Source organism: Lepus europaeus, chromosome 8 (assembly GCF_033115175.1).
Source record: "Lepus europaeus isolate LE1 chromosome 8, mLepTim1.pri, whole genome shotgun sequence".
Lineage (NCBI taxonomy): Eukaryota > Metazoa > Chordata > Mammalia > Lagomorpha > Leporidae > Lepus > Lepus europaeus.
The window spans coordinates 64,743,975-64,764,340 of NC_084834.1; the positions used below are offsets into that span (position 1 = coordinate 64,743,975).

A 20,366-nucleotide genomic window follows, 5' to 3' on the forward strand; every position below is an offset into this window, starting at 1 on the left:
TGTTTTCATCTCTGTACCCAGAATATTAATTCAGTTCCAGGGGACATTATGCTCCAAAAGCATCAATGTTGTGTTTTCTGGACCTCTCTTTTATCTTTTTGGCATTCTTAGGCATCTAGTAATTCCTGGGGGCTGTAGAGGAGGGCTATAGGATATAAGAGTTAAATCTCTGGAAGGTAAAACCTCTGTTGGTTTAGGTCCTGTCCTATGGCAGAGATCACTCCAGTTGCTGAGTAGAGAGATGATGAGATAAGGGGTAGGCAGATGAGGTAGGCGTAGGATCCCCTCACTGCCTGAAGATGGAATTATTCAGAAAAAAAGTGTATCAGTATTGAACATTAATAGGCTTTTCTATTTTTTCTTTATTCCTTAAATAATATCATATAGCAGTTATTTATATATCATTTATATTACAATATGTATTATAAGTAATTTAAAATTGATTTGAAATACATAAGAAGACATATGTGACTTACAGGCAAATAGCATCCCATGTTATATAAGAGACTTTAGAATCTGCATATTTTGGTGTCTTCAGGCTGTGAGGGGATCAGTCTTCATTGGGCACCAAGGGATAACTATAAATGGAAAAATTGAAAACACAAGGGGGCCATCTTGTGGTGGCTGTAGCAATTTAGAAACCTTAAAAAATTGAATTCTGGCTATAAGAACCAAACATGTAGAGGGGAAAATCAGTTTTCTAATATGTGTTATGGCACTTGGAAAAATGTTGCTGGCTGTTCATTAGTTTGTGTATTTTACTTAGTTTTTTCTTTACTTGGTGAGTTCTTTTTCTATAGTGTGGTATCACTCTTAATGGGTCCCTAATGACAAATACATCTCTGATTGCATATCTGTTTCCCTTGGTAGTTAGAATAGTCTGGGCACTCTGATTATTGTCTTTGATCAAGAGTTTATAGGGAAGAATTATGTTTGATACTTATTCTCATCAGGGTTAAATATTCTGTCATTTTCTATTTTAGATAGCATAAATAATTGAATAACCACTGATTATCTACTGGTTTTACATTCAGAAGAAACAATGGAATGCCAAGAATTTATTGTAAGTCCCTACCAATTTTCAGTTTCTTCCCTTCCCTCCCCTCTCTCCTTTCTTCCCCAATCCTTTCCTCGCTTCTCCCTTTTTCTCCCCTCCTCTCCTCTTGTTTTGTTTTCTTTTTTTTTGTTCCTTCCCCTCCGATCTTGTTTTGTTTTCTTGTTCCCTCCTTCCTTCCTTTCTTTCCATAAATGTCTTACTAGAGTTGTCAGATTTGGTAAAAATAAACAAAGTTAAATAAAACAATAAATAAAATAAAACAGTTAAATAAAAAATAAAACAAAGTTAACCTAGTTAAATTTGGATTTCAGATAAACAGTGAATACTTTTTTAAAATTAAGAATGTCTCAAAAATTGTGCTATGTTTTTTCTGGCAACTCGGTCTCTTACCTACCATTCATATTTGTTATTGCTTGTAACAAATTTTTTGGGAGCTTGAGACCAGGAAACAATTTCTTTTTAAGATTCATTTATTTATTTGAAAAGCAGTAACAGAGAGAGAGAGAGAGAGAGAGAAAGAGGGAGAGAGAAGGAAGGAGATCTTCCATCTGCATGTTCACTCACCCAGTGGCCACAACAGTCAGGCCTAGGCTAAGTTGAAGCAAGGGCCAGGAACCCATCTAGATCTCCCATTTGGGTGGCAGGAACCCTAACATTTGGGTTATCTTCCACTGCCACTAGAGACATTAGCAGGGAGCTGGATTGGAAGTAAAGCCTTCAGGACTTGAAAACATGCTCATATGGGATGTTTGCATTGTCGGCAATGACATAACCCATTGCAATACAATGCCAGCTCCAATTTCTGTTTCTTGAAGGCCTACTATGCCTCTTATAGAGCAGTGGTTCTCTAACTGTTTAGTATCAGGACCCTTTTGTACTCTCAAAATTACTGAGGCCCCCAAAGAACTTCTGTATGTAAATCTTATATCAATAATTTTCATATTAGAAGTTAAAACATAAATTTTAAAAATATTTGTGAATTCACTTAAAAATGTTGATAATAACTCTTTACAAGTGAATATAAGTACTATTAATGAAAAATAGCTGTTTCTCTAAAAAATAATAGCATATAACATAGGAGAGTATCACTGGTATACATTTTATGTGAGTTTTTATCATTTGACTTCATAGAAGACAACTAGATTCTCATATCTGTTTCTGCATTCAATTTGCAATTGATTTCTGTTATAAGGCATATATAGCCCTGGGAAGCAGCATTCTGTACTCCTGAAGGAATGACAGTGAAAAGACAAATAGCACTTGAAAATAGTTAAAAAAAATTTTTTTTCATTTGTTTTTAGTTGACGGACAGAGTTGCCATCTACTATTTCATTCCCTAAGTGCCTACAGTATCTATGCTTGGGCTAAAGCCAGGTGCTGATTACTCAATCCAGGTCTCCTGTGAGTGGTAAGAACCCAATTGTTCAGCCATCTCTGCTGCTTCCCAGGCATTAGCAGGAAGCTACAGTCAGGAGCCAGAGCTGGATATCAGACCCAGGTGCTCTAACATGGGACAGGGGCATCCTAACCAGTGTCTTAACCACTGGGCTAAACAGAAATCCCATGAAAATATCAACTTTTCTCAATTTTTTAGTTTTATTATTTGTTTGGTTATTATTGTCATGATATCTGTTTATATGTTCTTTTATTGTTAGATGCCTTAAATGTTTTTTTTTTGTATGTAAGAAGAGTGTATAAAGTAACTTTGAATATAAGTAAACAGCATTTCTTTACATTTGTTCTCTTGAAATTAAGGTCCTATATACTCATCAAAAGATGAAGAAGTCAAAGGTGTGGCAAGATGGAATTCTGAAGATCTCTCACTTAAAAAACAAAGTAGGTGCAAAATAGTTGACCTCGGTGTCTAAGAATGAGGTTTTTGTCTTTTAATTTAATATTAAAAAAACTCTATAGATGGTAAAATGTTGGATAAGTCCATACTTCTATGTGCTGTGAAAACAGATATTTTCAAATGATTCTATCACACTGGTTAATTTGTGTTTTATGAAATTTCAATAAGTACCATTTGTTTGTTGTGATTTTTTAAAAAAGCTTATATTGTTAAATGCTTATAGTGTGCCAGGCATAATGTTTCAAATGTATTAGCTTACTTAGCATAACTGTCCTACTGGCTAGGTATTGTTTTCATCTCCCTTTTCATCTCTCTGATGATGAAACAAGCATAATCAGATGAAGTAGCTTACTCAAGGGTCTCTTAGCTAGAGAATGGAGGAGTCATGCTTGAGCCTAGGCTTTTGGGCTCTAAAGTATATGTCCTAACCATTCTACTGTTTTTCTTAATATTACAAATTTTTAAAAAGAACTTTATTGTGCCCGGTGCTGTAGCCCCGGCCTGCAGTGCCGGCATCCCATAGGAAGAAGCTCCTGGCTTTGGATCTTGGTTTAGAAAAGTCTTTAAAGATGAATATTCTTCACTTTATAAACAAAATTAGTAAGTTGGGAGGAAGGGAACTGAAGATGATGTCATAGTCGTAATAACATGGATGTATTTAGCAGAATGAATCATACGAGGAACCAAAAGCAATTAAATGGGGCTGGAATGAAGGGCCCATGTTGGGAAATGGTAGAATTTAAAGCTACTAAGGTGTAGAAGGGAGCCAGATCATGAGGGACTTTGTGTGTTCTTCCTGAGGAGCCAGTGAAGAATTATGAGCAGAAGAGTGATGTAATATTTGTGTTTTAGAAAGATTGCTTTGGCAGCAAAAATGCTATAGAATAATGTAGACAAAAAATTATGGGCATCTAACCAAGTCAACATTAGCAATAACTAGAGAGAAATTATGAAAATAGTATAGAATCTTCAGACCTTGGATATAGAAGAAGAGAGGAGAATCCAAAATGACTTTCATATTTCTGTATTTTGATTACGGTGCTGAGACAAGATATCTCGAAAAGAAAATTAAATTTATGGGGAACAATGAAGATATTTGAATTCCATAGGCAGAGTTACAGAGGGGCTGAGGCAGAGACAGAAAGAGAGAGATTTCCATCAGCTTGTTCACTCCCCAAATGGCCACAATGGCTGGAGCTGCACTGATCCAAAGCTAGGAGGCAAGAGCTTCTTCCAGGTCTCCCACACAGGTGCAGGGGCCCAAGGCCTTGAGCCATCTTCTACTGCTTTCTCAGGCCGTAGCAGAGAGCTGGATTGGAAATGTAGCAGCCGAGACTTGAACCGGTACCTGTATGGGATGCTGGCACTGCAAACGGCGGCTCTACTATGCCATAGCACTGGCCCCTTGAATTCCATTTTGAACATATTATATTTGAGATATTACAGAAACAGTCAAGTTACTTGGTATTAAGGCCCCAGAGCTCAGGAAAGAGTTCTGCTGTACCATTATAGATTGGAAGCCTTTTGCGTTTAGATGGCATTAGAAGTTAGTGGAGTGGGTTCATTTATTTAACAAATATGTTGTGAGTGTATGAGATGCCTAATATTCTAAGAGAGTGCAGCAGGGATCCAAACTGTTAAACCCTTTACTTTGGAGAAACCACATGAGAGAGACTAGAAAATTAAATGAATATGTACGTCTATTGGGTAAGGCAAATAGTAAGGAGATCAATGCCATTGAAATTGAGTGAGCAAAGGGAGAATGGAGATGAGGGAGATTAGATAAACCCTATTGCCTATTATAAGGATTTCTGTTCTTATTCTTAGGAAGCTGTGGAGACCTTGGAATGATTTGAGCCAAACCATAGTGTGATCTGGTTTGTGAGAATGGTATTATTCAAGTAGGGAGTATAGGATGAAAAGACTAGAGGAACAAGAATACAGCTCTTGGAAATTTAAAAAATTTTTAAAATAGCTTTATTGAGATATAATATATATACTTTTCAGCTAACCTATTTGGTGGTTTTTATTTTAATCAATTTTGCAACCGTTAAAGCAATCTAAATTTTGAACATTTTTTGACACCTCAAATAGAAATCCTATACGCACTAGCAGTTACTGCTCAGTACCCAGCCCCTAGCCCTAAGAAAACATAAACCTATTTACTATCTCTATAGATTTACCTTTTTTGGACATTTCACATGATATAAATTATGTAATATGGAGTCTTTTATATATGATTCTTAGGTAGCATAATGTTTTCAATGTTCATTCATATTGAAGCATATATCAATACTTTATTATTCCTTTTTATTGCTGAATAGTGTCCATTGTATGCGTGTGCTGTATCACTTTTTATTTCTCTTTTCATTAGTTAATGTACATTTGGGTTGTTTCTACATTTTGGCTTTATAAATAATGCTGCTATCATCATTTATGTGCAAGTTTTTGTATATACATATGTCTTTACTTCTCTTGACTATATACATAGGGCTGAAATCTCTGTGTCCGTGGTAACATTATGTTTAATATTTTTAAGGAACTGCCAAACTGTTTTCCAAAGTGATGGAAGCATTAATATTAAAAGGGCTGATGGTGAAATTGTTATGAAAAATAGCTAGAGACAGAAAGAGAAAGCTGGAAAATGAGAATCATCTTGGCTTCCTTTTGCTTCCTTATGCCTCACATTTAACAAGTTTAATTCATTATATTTGTAAATAATGTCTTATCTCCAATGCCAATACCTTATTTCAAGCACTAGTCATCATGTCCCTGGTCCTCTACACCATACCATTACAACAGATCTTGTCTGCTGTTTGTCCTCTGTGATGCAATTCCTTCCCTTATGGTGAGAATTAAATTATTGACTTTCTTATGTGTATGCCTTCACATTCTTGCATAGACTAAATAAATGCATAATAAGCATTTAAAATCCAGGTTAAACAAAGTGGGTGATCGTTTTATCACATAATTTGCTTATAGAGCAATTTTTTATTTTCTTTTGAAGATGTTTAAGAAAAGCAAAGTTATATTGTTTTTAACATTTATTTTATTTTGATACAGGCAATTTTATATGATGACAAAGGAACATGTTTGGACAGTTTATTTCTTAAGTGCCTTGAGGTATTTTAATGTGTTTACTTTTAAGCTACTGTTTAAAGAGAATACTTCTTTTATGAATGTGTTAACAGTTAAGTCATGGAGCTAATACTAATGGTTATATCTGGTAGGTTAATAATTTAATAATTAATACTTTTATTAATAATTCTTTTTATTCTGTAGTCAGAGGCAGTAGTATATTTGTTCATTTAAGTGTTTAAAATATAGTTATTTAACTAATAATTTATAATGAAGTTTAATTTGTGACAACTGAATATGTAGTTTATGTTCACTTATGAAGCTTGATAATTGATAATTAATAGCTCTAAGTTTTAAAAAATTATATTTAGTTGCATGGAGTCTAAATGAATTCCTTGAGAGGGAACTTTTTTTCTGTCCTTGTCTTTGTGTTCCCAGTATGTAATAAAGGGCCTCATGAAAGTCCCCAGTATATATTGTTCAGTGAACAAGTTAGTGAATTTTTAAAACTATATTACTGTCTTTTTTTAATGCTTATACATAATAATACTTTAGTTATTGATTCATTCAGCAGCTACTTATTGAATATCTAATATATCTTGCTTAGTGCTTAGTGAGCTTACTAGAACACACAGATGATTAAATTATTAGATGTATAGAATTTTGACATTTACTCTTTAAAATTTAGGTGAAACCTGGAGATGACCTAGAAAGTGATCGATACTTAATCACAGTTGAGGAGGTTAAAGTTTCTGGAAGCAAAGCTATTAAAGAGGATGTTGTTAAAGAAACACCAGAGTTAAATTCAAGAAGGTTTATATCCTCTGGCAGGTCTCTTGGATGTCAGCCTGCTGGTTTAAAACGGAAATTTACTGTAAGTTTCTCTGTGGAAAATAATTCATCAATATGTATTTATTAAACTGATTTAAAACATAGTGAATTTTGAAGCTGTCATTAAAATGGTATTTCTTCATATACTCAAGTAGGGAGGAAATAAAACCTAGTTAGAAAAATCTCACTTCAAATTGATGTTTACATTTTAGTTTTTTTATTTTTTATTTTTTTTTATTTTTATTTTTGACAGGCAGAGTGGACAGTGAGAGAGAGGAGAGAGAGATAGAGAGAAAGGTCTTCCTTTTGCCATTGGTTCACCCTCCAATGGCCGCCACGGTAGGCGCGCTGCTGCCGGCGCACCGCGCTGATCCGATGGCAGGAGCCAGGTGCTTCTCCTGGTCTCCCATGGGGTGCAGGGCCCAAGCACTTGGGCCATCCTCCACTGTACTCCCTGGCCACAGCAGAGAGCTGGCTTGGAAGAGGGGCATCCGGGACAGGATTGGTGCCCCGACCGGGACTAGAACCCAGTGTGCCGGCGCCGCAAGGTGGAAGATTAGCCTAGTGAGCCACGGCGCCGGCTTACAAACTTTAAATTGTTTTAAAATTTCTGTTCTCATTTTAAAGGCATAGAGGCAGATAGAGAGAGACATAGAGAGAGATCTTCCATCACTGGTTCACTCCCAAATGCATATAACAGCCAGAATTGAGCCAGGCTGAAGCTAGGAGCCTAGAACTCCATTCAGGTCTCATTCAGGTTGTAAGGACCCAATTATTTGAGCTGTTATCTGCTGCCTCCCAGGATATGCCCTGGTTGGGAGCTGGATTGGAAGCAGAGTGTCTGGAACTTGAATCAGGCACTTCCTTATGGGATGTGGGCATGCCAAGCAGTAACTTAAGCTATTGTACAGGTCCAAGCAGATTTTAAATCTTAAATTATTATTTTGCCTTAAGTAAAGCATATGCAGTCCTTATTTTTCCTTTCTGTTTTCTTTTTAAGACTTATTTATTTGAAAGGCAGAGTGACAGAGAGAGGGAGAGAGATCTTCTGTTTGCTGGGTTTACTCCCCAAATAACTACAACAGCTGGGATTTGGCCAGGCCTAAGCCAGGAGCCAGAAACTCCATTTAGGCTTCCACATGTCCAAGGCATATTAGCAGAGTTGAATCAGAAGTGGAGTAGCTGGGATTTGAACCAGTACTCCAAGTAAGGGATGAGGGAGGGCATCACAAGTGGCCACCTAACTTGTTGTGTGACAACACTGCCCTCATTATTTTTCTGAAGCCAATTATTTCATATTTTCTTAAAGACAATGATATAGCTAATAATTAATTTATTTTAATATTTGTAGGGTTTTCAAGTACCACGTCAGGTTCCCAAGAAAATGGTTATTACAGAAAATGAAGAGTCACCAGTGTTACCTGAGACTAAGAGACCTGATCCTCTTTTTGTACTTCCATCTTACAGCGCACCACCTTTGTTTTCTTCTGTTGGCAAGAAAGATATAAACACTATGCCAACAAACCTTGAGAACACTGTCCCTTATAAGAACACAGAGAGAAATGGCATTTCCTCAGTTGACTCCGCTCCATTCTTTAAGATGAACACAGAAATGCCATGTGAAGAAAATTATTTTTGCTCTGAAAGTAAGCATTCAGCCTCTTCACTCACCAGTGAGCCCATGAAAAGAGATAGTTTGACATCTCACTGTTCAGGAGTTTCACAAACCATCAGAAGCAAAGCGCAGATACTAGCTCTTCTGAAGTCCAAGTCTACTAGTAGGTATAAAGAACTCAATTCTGAGGCTACAGAACATTTTCCTCAGGTACAGCCACAAGGATGTTTACAAGTTCCTGCTAAACCGAAGAGCTTAATTATGCAGGAAGAGTATGCTGAGATGAAGAAGAGCAAAGGAAGTTTAGACCCCCAGCACCAATTAGAAAATGCTATGAGAAATGAAAGTCGATGGGCTATGTATTTGTCTGTACAGAATTCACCTGTACATTCTTCTGTGATGGATGGAAATTATATAGAAAGGAAACCCAAGGCTCAGGAAGATGATAGAAATTTGGATGTGAAAGACCCTTTGGTACAAAAAGAAGTAAAATTCTTTGAGACATATACTGAAAAGAGTAAAAAGCATGATGAAGATAAGACAGGAACAAATAATGATCAATCCTGGAATCAGGAAGTAAAATTTGAAATTCCTTCATTCTGTGAAAGCAGCAGCTTACCAGTTACTTGTAGCAGAGCAGAAAATGATGATTTATTATCTGAATTTGACATTCTAGAAGCTAATAAAATGCCTGTTAATCAGAATAACAAGGTATACATCAAAGAATCTATTCGTGTTACAGAAAATTCTCAGGTGGTTAATGCCTATGGGACACCAGAAAAAGAGTTTAAACAACCAGTTTTGTCTCTGTCCGAATCAGAACATCCACAAATTGAATCTTCTCTTACTAGCAATCCTAGGATCTCTGATGACATTACAGACATGTTTTCTAAAAGTCATACTGACAGCGAAGATCTTAATAGTATGCATGAATCTATAGATAATGTAACACAACCATTTCTGGAGATAACTTTTAATCTGAACCATTTTGAGGCCAGTGACACTGAGGATGAATCACAAGAAAGTGACAAAACTTCCCAGAATTCAGAAAATGGAATAAAAGAAATTTTGGATAATGATAGTAATTCATGTGTTCAGAAAAGATGTAAGGATATAAGCCATCAGGATACAGGTAGTGAACATTTGCCATTTTTAACATCTATTAGTGGCAAACCTACAGAAACATTGCCTATTAAAGAGATTCTGCCATCACAGTTTTGTGATAAAACTTGTGTGGGTTTTGACATAGGACCTTGCAAAGCTGAAAATAATGGGGAAAAAATAGAGGAAGAGTACCGTGACATAGTAAGCAATTTTGACCCATCTTTAGAGTGGACTGATGGTGTTTATTTTAAAGAAGATGCTAATAAATATCTCCAAAAAGTCAGAATTAGCTATGATTTCCCTTCACTGCCAAATAAATCTAAAGATCCAAATATAATCACTAATCAGACTCCTGAAAACAATAGTTCATTTTCAGAAGGTGTCCAGCCTCAACCTTCTATATTAGGAAGTGACTTAGACAAAAATGATCAGGTTTTACCATCAACCTCTAGCAATGACAATATGCAACTATTATATACCAATCAGAAACACTCTGGAAGTACTGAGCTTGATAAAGCAAATACTCCAGATTCCAATTCTTTATTTTACCCTCTAGATAAAAAGCATCCTGTTTCCACAGGCACCAAAGTATATATTCCTGAATCTGAAGATTTGGGAAAGTTTAGAAATTTACCAAATGATCACAATGAAGTCAAAACTGCCAAACAGAGCAAACAATACTGGAATAATCCTAGAAATTCTTCAGAACTTTCTGGATTAGGAAATAACTTTTTGCTTTTAAGGTCACTGTCTGAACACAGTACAGCTTTAGACAGCTTGGAAATACTGAAAAAGAAAAATACTGTCCTTCAACAGCAAGAAACTCAGCAGACACAGGAGCCAGATTGCTGTCCTGAAGGTTAGAATGGCATGTTTGTTTTTCACTGTCCTCTTTATAGCTGAAATAATGAGAAGATACTTGGCTTTGGCTGCTACATTAAAGAATTATACAGGATGTAAATAACTAGTACACAAACTAGGTAAAATCAATTCTAATGGAAAATACTATAGTGAAAAATAAGTCTCCTTTCCACCATAGTCCCTCAGCTCACTCCTGAGAATTTTTTAGTCTATCGTTCCAGAACTGTTCTTTGTGTATTTAGGCATATATTGGCACATATAAATGAATATGTGTGTGTGTGTGTTTGATAATTCATTCTTATCATTCGTTTTTGGATATGTACTAGAAGATTTCAGAAAATCCTGAGTTGATATTGATACCTCTAGTTCCAGTCCTATATTACACAGTTCTTCCTCTCTTTACTCTGCTTCATATTGTTGGGTTTTCAACAATACCAATATATTTCCTTCCTGAGGTTTGCAGTACATACCATATTGTTTTCAAATTGTCACACCAGTATCACTGCAAAAGCAAAGAAAAAATTTTATAGATTTGTGAATTTTACTGTCCTTTGCAGTTTTTATTTTTAGGTTGTGTTGAGAGTATAAAGTTGGAGTACTAGTTAAAAAATCACTTGAGTTACTTTAGCATGGTTACATTACCATTTGATTTAAGTGTAGCAAAGTCTGTTGTTTATATTTTAGATGAGGTCTTTTTGTTCATAATTGTTAATATATTTTTATTTTTGACTATGTAAAATAGTAGCTGAGTTAAAAAAAATCAAAGCTCTATAAAAACTTAGATTTCTTGTATTTCCTACCCAACCTACTCTAGGTGAACTATGTATCATACTTCTTTTTGCAAAAATAAATAATATATAAATTCTTATTTTGCCTTATGTAACATAAGATATACACACACACACACACACATATATATATATGTATGTTTTAAAGTATTTATTTTTATTTAAAGGGTAGAGAGAAAGAGATCTCCCAAATGGCTGTAACAGCCAAGAAGGCAGGGCCAGACTGAAACCAGGAGCTAGGAACTTAATTCAGGTTTCCATGTGGGTGACAGAGACCCAACTACTTGAGCCATCATCTGACCTCCAAGATACACATTAACAGGAAGCTGGAATTAGAAGCTAGGCCAGGACTCACACCAAAGCACTCCAGTATGAGATGCAGGCATCCCAAGTGTCCCCTTAACAGCCGTACCAAATATCTATCCCACCCATGGATTCTTCAGCACCTTGATTTTTTTTTTTTCACTTAATAATATATTTTGGGAATCACTTCATATCATTTCATGAGAGTCTTCATTTGGTTTGTTTTCAGCTGTATAATATATCACTGTGGATGTTCCATCATTTATTCAACCAGATTCCCTAAATTATTTTATGTTATTTCTAGTATTTGACTTTTACAAATAACATGAAAATAAGTAGCCTTATGTATCTATACAGATGGAGCATCCCTAATCCAAAAATGCATGATCTAAAATACTCCAAAATCTAGATTCAGATTTTGGATTTTTGGATTAGGGATGCTCTTCTGGTAAAGTCTATGCAAATATTTCAGCATCTGAAATCTGAAACATTACTGGTAACAAGTGTTTTGGATAAAGGATATTCAATTGTATCCAAAAACTTTACGAATTATCCTTGTGTATATTGTTTTTGTTTTTGTTTTCATGTTGAAGCTGTGTCTTCAGTAAAAATTTCTAGAAATAAGTTTGCTGGGTAAATAAATTTGTAGTTTTATTAGATAACTTCAAAGTTTTTCTTATGGAAACTGTACTGTTTCTCACTCCTACTATGATGTATGACAGTGGCTGTTTGTCCATAATCTTGCCAATGCTGTGTTGCCAAGCTTATGAATTTTTGACCAGTCTTAATGGCTGAGAAACAACATTTCAGTATATTTTAAATTTTTATTTCTTTTCTCTTTTAAAAAAGATTTATTTATTTGAAAGGCAAAGTTACAGAGAAAGAGAGAAGGAGAGACAGAGAGTGAGAGAGATCTTCCATCCATTGGTTCAGTCCCCAAATGGCTGCAACGACTGGGGCTGGACTAGGCTGAAGCCAGGAGCCTCCTCTGGGTCTCCCACATGAGTGTAGGGGCCCAGATACTTGGGCTGTCTCCACTGCTTTCCCAGGCTTATTAGAAGGGAATTAGATTGGAATCAGAGCAACTGGGACTTAAACTGGCACCCATATGGGATGCCAGCACTGCAGGCTGTGGCTTAATGTGGCTTAATGCACTATGCCACAGTGCCAGCCCCTAAATTTTTATTTCTATTACATGAGAAATTGAGCATCTTTTAATATATTTAAACATCATGCATAGATCTTTAATTTTTTTTTAAAGATTTATTTACTTGGAATGCAGAGAGAGGCAGAGGCAGAAGATTTTTCCATCCTCTGATTCACTCTGCAAATGGCTGCAATGGTGGGAGCTGGGCCATTCTGAAGCCAGGAACCAGGACCTTCCCCTAGGTCTCCCATGTGGGTACAGGGGCCCAAGGACTTCAGCCATCTTCCACGGCTTTAACAGGCATACCAGAGAGCTAGATCTGAAGTGGAACAGCTGGTTCTCAAACCAGTGCCCATGTGGGATGCCGCAGCTGCAGGCAGTGGCTTTACCCGCTTCTTCAGAGCACTGGCCCCTGTATGTATTTTTATTCTAACCTTTTGCTCAGCTTTTAATGGTTTTGGTCGTTTTATTTATTTATTTTGATTTGCAGGTATTCTTTATGATATGTATTAGGAGTTCTTTATGGCATATGTTGGAAATGTGTTCTTTCAGGATGTCATTGGTCTTTTGACTTATATTGCTAACAGCATTATCTGTTTAAGGATATTATAGTAGGCCGGCGCTGTGGCTTAACAGGCTAATCCTCTGCCTTGCGGTGCCGGCACACCGGGTTCTAGTCCCTGTTGGGGCGCCGGATTCTATCCCAGTTGCCCCTCTTCCAGGCCAGCTCTCTGCTATGGCCCAGGAGTGCAGTGGAGGATGGCCCAAGTCCTTGGGCCCTGCACCTGCATGGGAGACCAGGAGAAGCACCTGGCTCCTGGCTTCGGATCAGCGAGATGCGCCGGCCGCAGCGGCCTTTGGAGGGTGAACCAACGGCAAAAAGGAAGACCTTTCTCTCTCTCTATCCACTCTGCCTGTCCAAAAAAAAAAAAAAAAAAAATTATAGTAAATAATGTATACGTATGAATATACAGAATGATAAACTATGATACTCTCAAAGAGAAGTTAAAATTGATGGCCGGTGCCGTGGCTTAACAGGCTAATCCTCCGCCTTGCAGCGCCGGCACACAAGGTTCTAGTCCCGGTTGGGGCGCCGGATTCTATCCCGATTGCCCCTCTTCCAGGCCAGCTCTCTGCTATGGCCCGGGAAGGCAGTGGAGGATGGCCCAAGTCCTTGGGCCCTGCACCCGCGTGGGAGACCAGGAGAAGCACTTGGCTCCTGTCTTCGGATCAGCGTGATGCGCTGGCCGCGGCAGCCATTGGAGGGTGAACCAATGGCAAAAAGGAAGACGTTTCTCTCTGTCTCTCTCTCTCACTATCCACTCTGCCTGTCAAAAAAAAAAAAAAAAAGAAGTTAAAATTGAATGCTTATTTGAATATCTCAAGTGATTCTTGGGAAAAATATCAATAAATTATACTAAAATGTGTGAAAGTAGTTGTTAGATGATAATTGTTAATTTTCTACAAGCAAAATAATGAAAAGTATGGGTAGATATAATTATATGAATTTAAATTTATAATACAATGATTTAAGAATCATAGAATTTAGTTTTTATTTTTAAAAAGATTTATTTATTTATTTGAAAGTCAAAGTTACACAGAGATAGAGAGCGAGAGAGAGGTCTTCCATCCACTGGTTCACTCCCCAATTGACCACAATGGCTGGAGCTGCACCGATGAAGCCAGGAGCCAGGAGCTTCTTCGTCGTCTCCCACGTGGGTGCAGGGGCCCAAGGACTTGGACTATTTTCTACTGCTTTTCCAGGTCATAGCAGAGCTGGATTGGAAGTGGAGCAGCCAGGACTAGAATCGGCACCCATATGGGATGCTGGCACTGCAAGTGGCAGCTTTACCTGCTACACCACAGCACCAGCCCCTAGAATTTAGTTTTAAGAAACTACTTATTTCTATCAAATTGTAATGGAGAATTATAGTTGATTCTCATTATTTTTGGCAGTTATATGCTGTGAAGTCATAGCAAATTCTGTATTAACAAATATTGAACAGTTGCTTCCAGGAGAAATACAGGATTAGGTTCTTAAAAGCCTCTGGTCAGAATATTTTTATTAGCTCATCAATATATACCTTTGTTTTATGTGTGTTTCTCTGTAAACACACCTTTTTATATATTTCTTTTTATTATCATTGAACTCAGAATGTCAACACTATAACTTATGTCTGACTACAACCTTCCTAATACATGTATTTTCTCTATGAACATGTAGACTTCTTGCACTAGGAAACCCTATTTATGAGGAATGCTAGACAGCCCTATTTATAAGAGACATCTTAAATAGTGAAATTCACTAACAGAAAGTACAAAGATATGAAAAATAGACCCCCCAAAAGATACTTGTTTACAATATAAGCTGAAGTAGGAAGGCAGGAAATTGCCTTGTTGGGAGTGTGTACGTACTTTTTTGCTGCTCCATGCATGTCTGCAAAGGACCAGAAAATCACTATAAGCATTGATTTTGGGTTTACAAATTTTATGGAATAGGCAGAATCCATGAGTAATGATTATCAACTGTATTATAAATATATTTCTCCAAAAGGGATTAAGTTGGTTTTCTTGAGATAGTTTGAAAAATCAATGTATTGGGTTACAACAAATAATTTCATAGACTTTATAATACAAAATTAGAGGGGCTGGCACTGTAGTGCAGCGGGTTAAAGCCCTGGCCTGCAGCACCAGCATCCCATATGGGCACAGTTCTAGTCCTGGCTGCTCCACTTCTTGGGCCCCTGCACCCACATGGGAGACCAGGAAGAAGCTCCTGGCTCCTGGCTTCAGATTGGCGCAGCTCCGGCTGTTGCGGCCAATTGGGGAGTGAACCAGCGGATGGAAGACCTCTCTCTCTGTCTCAACCTCTCTCTGTAACTCTGTCTTCAAATGAATAAAATAGATCTTTGAAACTATTGAATGAATGAGTTAATATAATTTCCCCAAGCCATAGACATGGATTTAAGATAGAACTAGTATTAATTTAATTGCTTTTTCCTTTTCTATGATTGCAAACAGCTGCAGTATAATGATTGTTTTAGCTGAAGCTACTAAAAATTGATATTTCGTTTTTTGCATTTTTAGTATAGGTTATTAGCTATTGGCTTAACATTTTTCAATTAGTTTCAAAAAGGAAAGAAAAATATAAGGAAACATTCCTATTGTTGACTTAGAAAGTAACCAGAAAGATTTTCATTCTAAATATTTTTGAATTTTTATCACGAAATATTCTACATAGAGACAATGGTACATTGAATTTCTAAATACAATCCAGATTGGGGCCTGCATTGTGGCATGACAGGTTGGGTTGCTGCCTGTGATGCCAGCATCCCACATCAGCATCAGTTTGAGTCCTGGCTGCTCCACTTCCAGCTCCCTGCTAATGCTCCTTGGAAAGCAGAGAAATACAGCCCGAGTGATTTGGACTCTGCCACCCACGTGGGAGACCCAAATGGAGTTCAAGGCTCTTGGCTTAGGCTTGACCCAGTCTCTGCTGCTGTGGCCATTTGGAGAGTGAACCAACAGATGGGAGAGAACTATTTCTCCCTCTCTGTCACTCCACCTTTCAAATAAATAAATCTTAAAAAAATACAATCCAGATTAAACAATTATCAGGACTACCTCATCTTAAAATTTGTTGTATTTCTTTCAGTTATTTAAAAATTTTTTTAAAAAATTTATTTTATTTATTTGAAAGGCAGAGTTACAGAGAGGCAGAGAAAGAGGGCTCTCCTATTCGTTGGTTCAACTCCCCAAGGGGCTGTGACGGCTAGAGCTGGGCTGATCTGAAGCTAGGAGCCAGGAGCCAGGAGCCAGGAGCCAGGAGCCAGGAGCTTCTGGGTCTCCTATATGGGTGCAGGAGCCCAAACACTTGGGCCATTGTTTGTTTGTTTTTTTTTTTTTTTTAAAGCTTTTATTTAATGAATGCAAATTTCATAGGTACTACTTTAGGAATATAGTGGTTCTTCCCCATACCCATTCTCCCACCCCCATTCCCGCCCCACCTACTCCCTCTTGGGCCATTTTCTACTGCTTTCCCAGGTCATAGCAGAGAGCTGGATCAGAAATGGAGCAGCTGGGTCTCGAATTGGCACTCGTGGGATGCTAGCCCTGCAGGCAGTGGCTTTACCCGCTATGCCACAGCGAAGGCCCCATTTCTTACAATTTTAAAATAAGTTTAAAATATTTTAGAACACCATTATATGAAGGGTATTCAAAAAGTCCATGGGAAATGTTTGTTATACAAAAACTATACATGAATGTCAAAGTTTTTTGCACCACAAGAGACATTTACAAATTTTAAAATTAATTTTATTTATTTGAAATGCACAGAGAGGGAAAGAAAAAGAAGGAGGGGAAGACCTATCTTCCTTCAGCTGGTTGGTTCACTCCCTAAATGCCCACAACAACTGGGACTGGGCCAGGCTGAAGTTAGGAGAAGGGAGCTCAATTCCTGTCTCTCGTGTGTGAGGCAAGGACCAAACTACTTCAGCCGTCACCTGTTGCCTTCTGTGGGACAGATTAGCAGGGAGCTAAATCAGAAGCAGAGCTCAGACTCAAAACTCAAGCACTGCAGTACTGGATATGAACATCTTAACTGCTGTGGCAAATGCTCACCTGTAAACAGCTTTCAATGCTGTTTCCATCAACTTTTTGAAGTAACCTTATGTAAATGATGAATAAAAACATTTGATTTTCTCCATTACAGCTAGGAAACCATTTATTACAGTAATTCCACAATCTGTTCCCAGATCTCCTCATTGGAACCAGGATTCTCAACAAGTATGTATTTTCTTTTTCTAACAGTATTTTATTTTGAAATCAATGTTTCATAATTTGTATAGAATTAGAGGATCCTAAGCTATTTTAATTCATGATCCCCTTTGTATCTCATTAATTTTCCATTAATTTCCTTGATCAGAAGAAATATCTTATAGTTTTTTAAAGTAGTTAGTAGTATTAACCAACTTAGGTATTTAATGTTCTAGTAACTTAGTAAGATATTTATTTATTTATTATTTGAGAGAGAAGAGAGAATGCTGGTTCACTCTCCAAATGCCTATAGCAGCTGTTATTGGGCTAGGCTGAAGCCAGGAGCCAAGAACTCTACCCAGATCTCCCATGTGTGTGGCAGGGTCTTAAGTACTTGAGACATCATTTGCTGCTTCAGTAGCAGGGAGTTGGATCAGAAATGAAGTAGCCGGAGCTCATACTGGCACTCTGATATGGGATGTGGACATCAAAGCAGTGGCTTAATCCATTGCATCATAATGCTTACCACACTAACTGGTATCTTAAAAGCTAGGCCAAACACCTTCTCTAGCATTTTATTTTAAAAATAGATAGAATGTGTGTCCCTGTAGAGGACTGCACAACTCAAACCTTGGAGAACATTAGATAGCACCCACCCCTTTCTTGTGTTTTCTAATGATAATTGCCTTATGTCATAACAGTTTCTGAAAAATGCAGCTTCATAAATCCGCTGTCGAGTGGCACTGTGTTTCCTTAAATATAAAACATCTTCAGAGTCTCTGTGGATTCACTGTGGCATTCCAAAGCAGCTTGCTGCACAGTTTGGGAACTGTGAGCTGAAAATCAGAAATAATAGGATGGGGCTGGCATCTGATACAATGGTTAAGATGTCATTTGGGATGCCTGCATCCCATATTGGAGTGCCTCCATTAAGAGTCATGGCTCCACTTCTGATTTCAGCTTTCTTGTAATAATGTGTACCCTGGGAGGCAGCAGGTGATGGCTCAAGTACTTAAGTCCATGCCACCCACATTACATTGGAAAACTGGATTGAGTTCCAGGCCCCTGGCTTCAGTATGGCCCAGCCCTTACTGTTGTGATCATTTGGTGAGTGAACCAGTGGATGAAAGATCTCTGTCTCTGTCTCTCTCTGCCTTTCAAGCAAATAAAAGGTTTTTTTTTTTTTTTTTTTTAGAAAATAGGATGAACTGGGGGCCAGCACTGTGGCTTAGCGGGTAAAGCTGCCGCCTACAGTGCTGGCATCCCATACGGGTGCTGGTTGGAGTCCCGGCTGCTCCACTTCCGATCCAGCTTTCTGCTTTGGCCTGGGAAAGCAGTAGAAGATGGCCTAAGTCCTTGGGCCCCTGCAGCCACGTGGGAGACCCAGAAGAAGCTCCTGGCTCCTGAGTTCAGATCAGCATAGCTCTGGCTGTTGCAGCCAATAGGGGAGTGAATCAGTAGATAGAAGACCTCTCTCTCTCTCTCTCTCTTTCTGCCTGTGCCTCTGCCTCTCTGTAACTGCCTTTCAAATAAATAAATGAATAAATAAACCTTTTAAAAAAAAGCTCATGGAGAATGAGTACTATGAAAAAACTATGCATGGATTTGCACCCAAATAAACTTCTCTTAAAAAATGGGATGAACTGAAATTCTGAAGTAAAATATCTAGGTTAGGGTTTTGTAATAGGGATGCTGCTGCCACTTACGGGGGAAAGTTTGTCATTTCCTAGCAGATGTGTTTGGAAGAAAATGAAATGTTTCATTTCCCTTCCTTTTATATTTTTATTTCCTGTGTTACCAGTTTTTTTTTTTTTTAATTTCCTTAAATTTTTTTTCTTTCTAAAAATACCAGATACAATGAAGAAAAAAAGCCTTACTCTACCTCTCAGTCATAATTATTATTGATCAGAAGCCAGGAGCTTCTTCTGGGTCTCCTATGTGGGTGCAAAGCCCAAGCACTTGGGGCCATTTTTCACTGCTTTCACAGACCATAGAAAAGAGCTGGATCAGAAGTGGAGCAACTGGGTCTCCAACTGGTGCCCATATTGATTGCCAGCACTACACGCGGCAGCTTTACCTGCTATGCCACAGCGCTGGCCCCTTGTTTCCTTTTTTTTTAAAGAATGGCCACATTGGTATGTGTGAGTATTTTTTTTTTTTTTAAGATTTATTTATTTGAAAGAGTTACACAGAGAGAAGAGAGGCAGAGAGAGAGATCTTCCAGCTGATACGCAGCTTCCATCCCATATGGGGCGCCGGTTCGAGACCCAGCTGCTCCACTTCTTATCCAGCTCTCTGCTTTGGCCTGGGAAAGCAGTAGAAGATGGCCCAAGTCCTTGGGCCCCTGCACCCACATGGGAGATCCGGAAGAAGCTCCTGGCTCCTGGCTTCGGATCAGCGCAGCTCTGGCTGTAGCAGCCAATTGGGGAGTGAACCATCTGATGGAAGACCTCTCTCTCTTTGCCTCTTTTCTGTGTAACTCTGACTTTCAAATAAATAATAAATAAATCTTTTATCTTTTTTTTTTTGACAGGCAGAGTGGACAGTGAGAGAGAGGAGAGAGAGATAGAGAGAAAGGTCTTCCTTTTTGCCATTGGTTCACCCTCCAATGGCCGCCACGGTAGGCGCGCTGCTGCCGGCGCACCGCGCTCATCTGATGGCAGGAGCCAGGTGCTTCTCCTGGTCTCCCATGGGGTGCAGGGCCCAAGCACTTGGGCCATCCTCCACTGCACTCCCTGGCCACAGCAGAGAGCTGGCCTGGAAGAGGTGCAACCGGGACAGGATCGGTGTCCCGACTGGGACTAGAACCCGGTGTGCCGGCGCCACAAGGCGGAGGATTAGCCTATTGAGCCGCGGCGCCAGCCCAAATAAATCTTTAAAAAAATGTTTTTGCACGTAAATCATTTTTTATATTTTAAATTCTTTCCTTAGATTTGTTCCCAGAAGTGGAACTAATTACTTGGAAGGCTAGGGAC

General features: G+C 38.3%; 1 protein-coding gene across 7 annotated transcripts in view; it reads left to right on the forward strand.

Moving 5' to 3' along the window:
- The window catches only part of ZGRF1 (zinc finger GRF-type containing 1), a 105,783-nt gene that overhangs the window by 3,213 nt on the left and 82,204 nt on the right, over nucleotides 1–20,366 (forward strand). For all 7 annotated transcript variants that reach the window (XM_062199715.1, XM_062199716.1, XM_062199713.1 and 4 more), the window contains 6 exons: nucleotides 984–1,063; nucleotides 2,813–2,893; nucleotides 5,973–6,032; nucleotides 6,676–6,861; nucleotides 8,170–10,396; nucleotides 17,348–17,421. In XM_062199715.1, coding sequence (XP_062055699.1) covers nucleotides 1,043–1,063; nucleotides 2,813–2,893; nucleotides 5,973–6,032; nucleotides 6,676–6,861; nucleotides 8,170–10,396; nucleotides 17,348–17,421 — 2,649 coding nt within the window. In that variant the 5' untranslated portion in view covers nucleotides 984–1,042. The remainder of the gene's footprint in view (nucleotides 1–983; nucleotides 1,064–2,812; nucleotides 2,894–5,972; nucleotides 6,033–6,675; nucleotides 6,862–8,169; nucleotides 10,397–17,347; nucleotides 17,422–20,366) is intronic.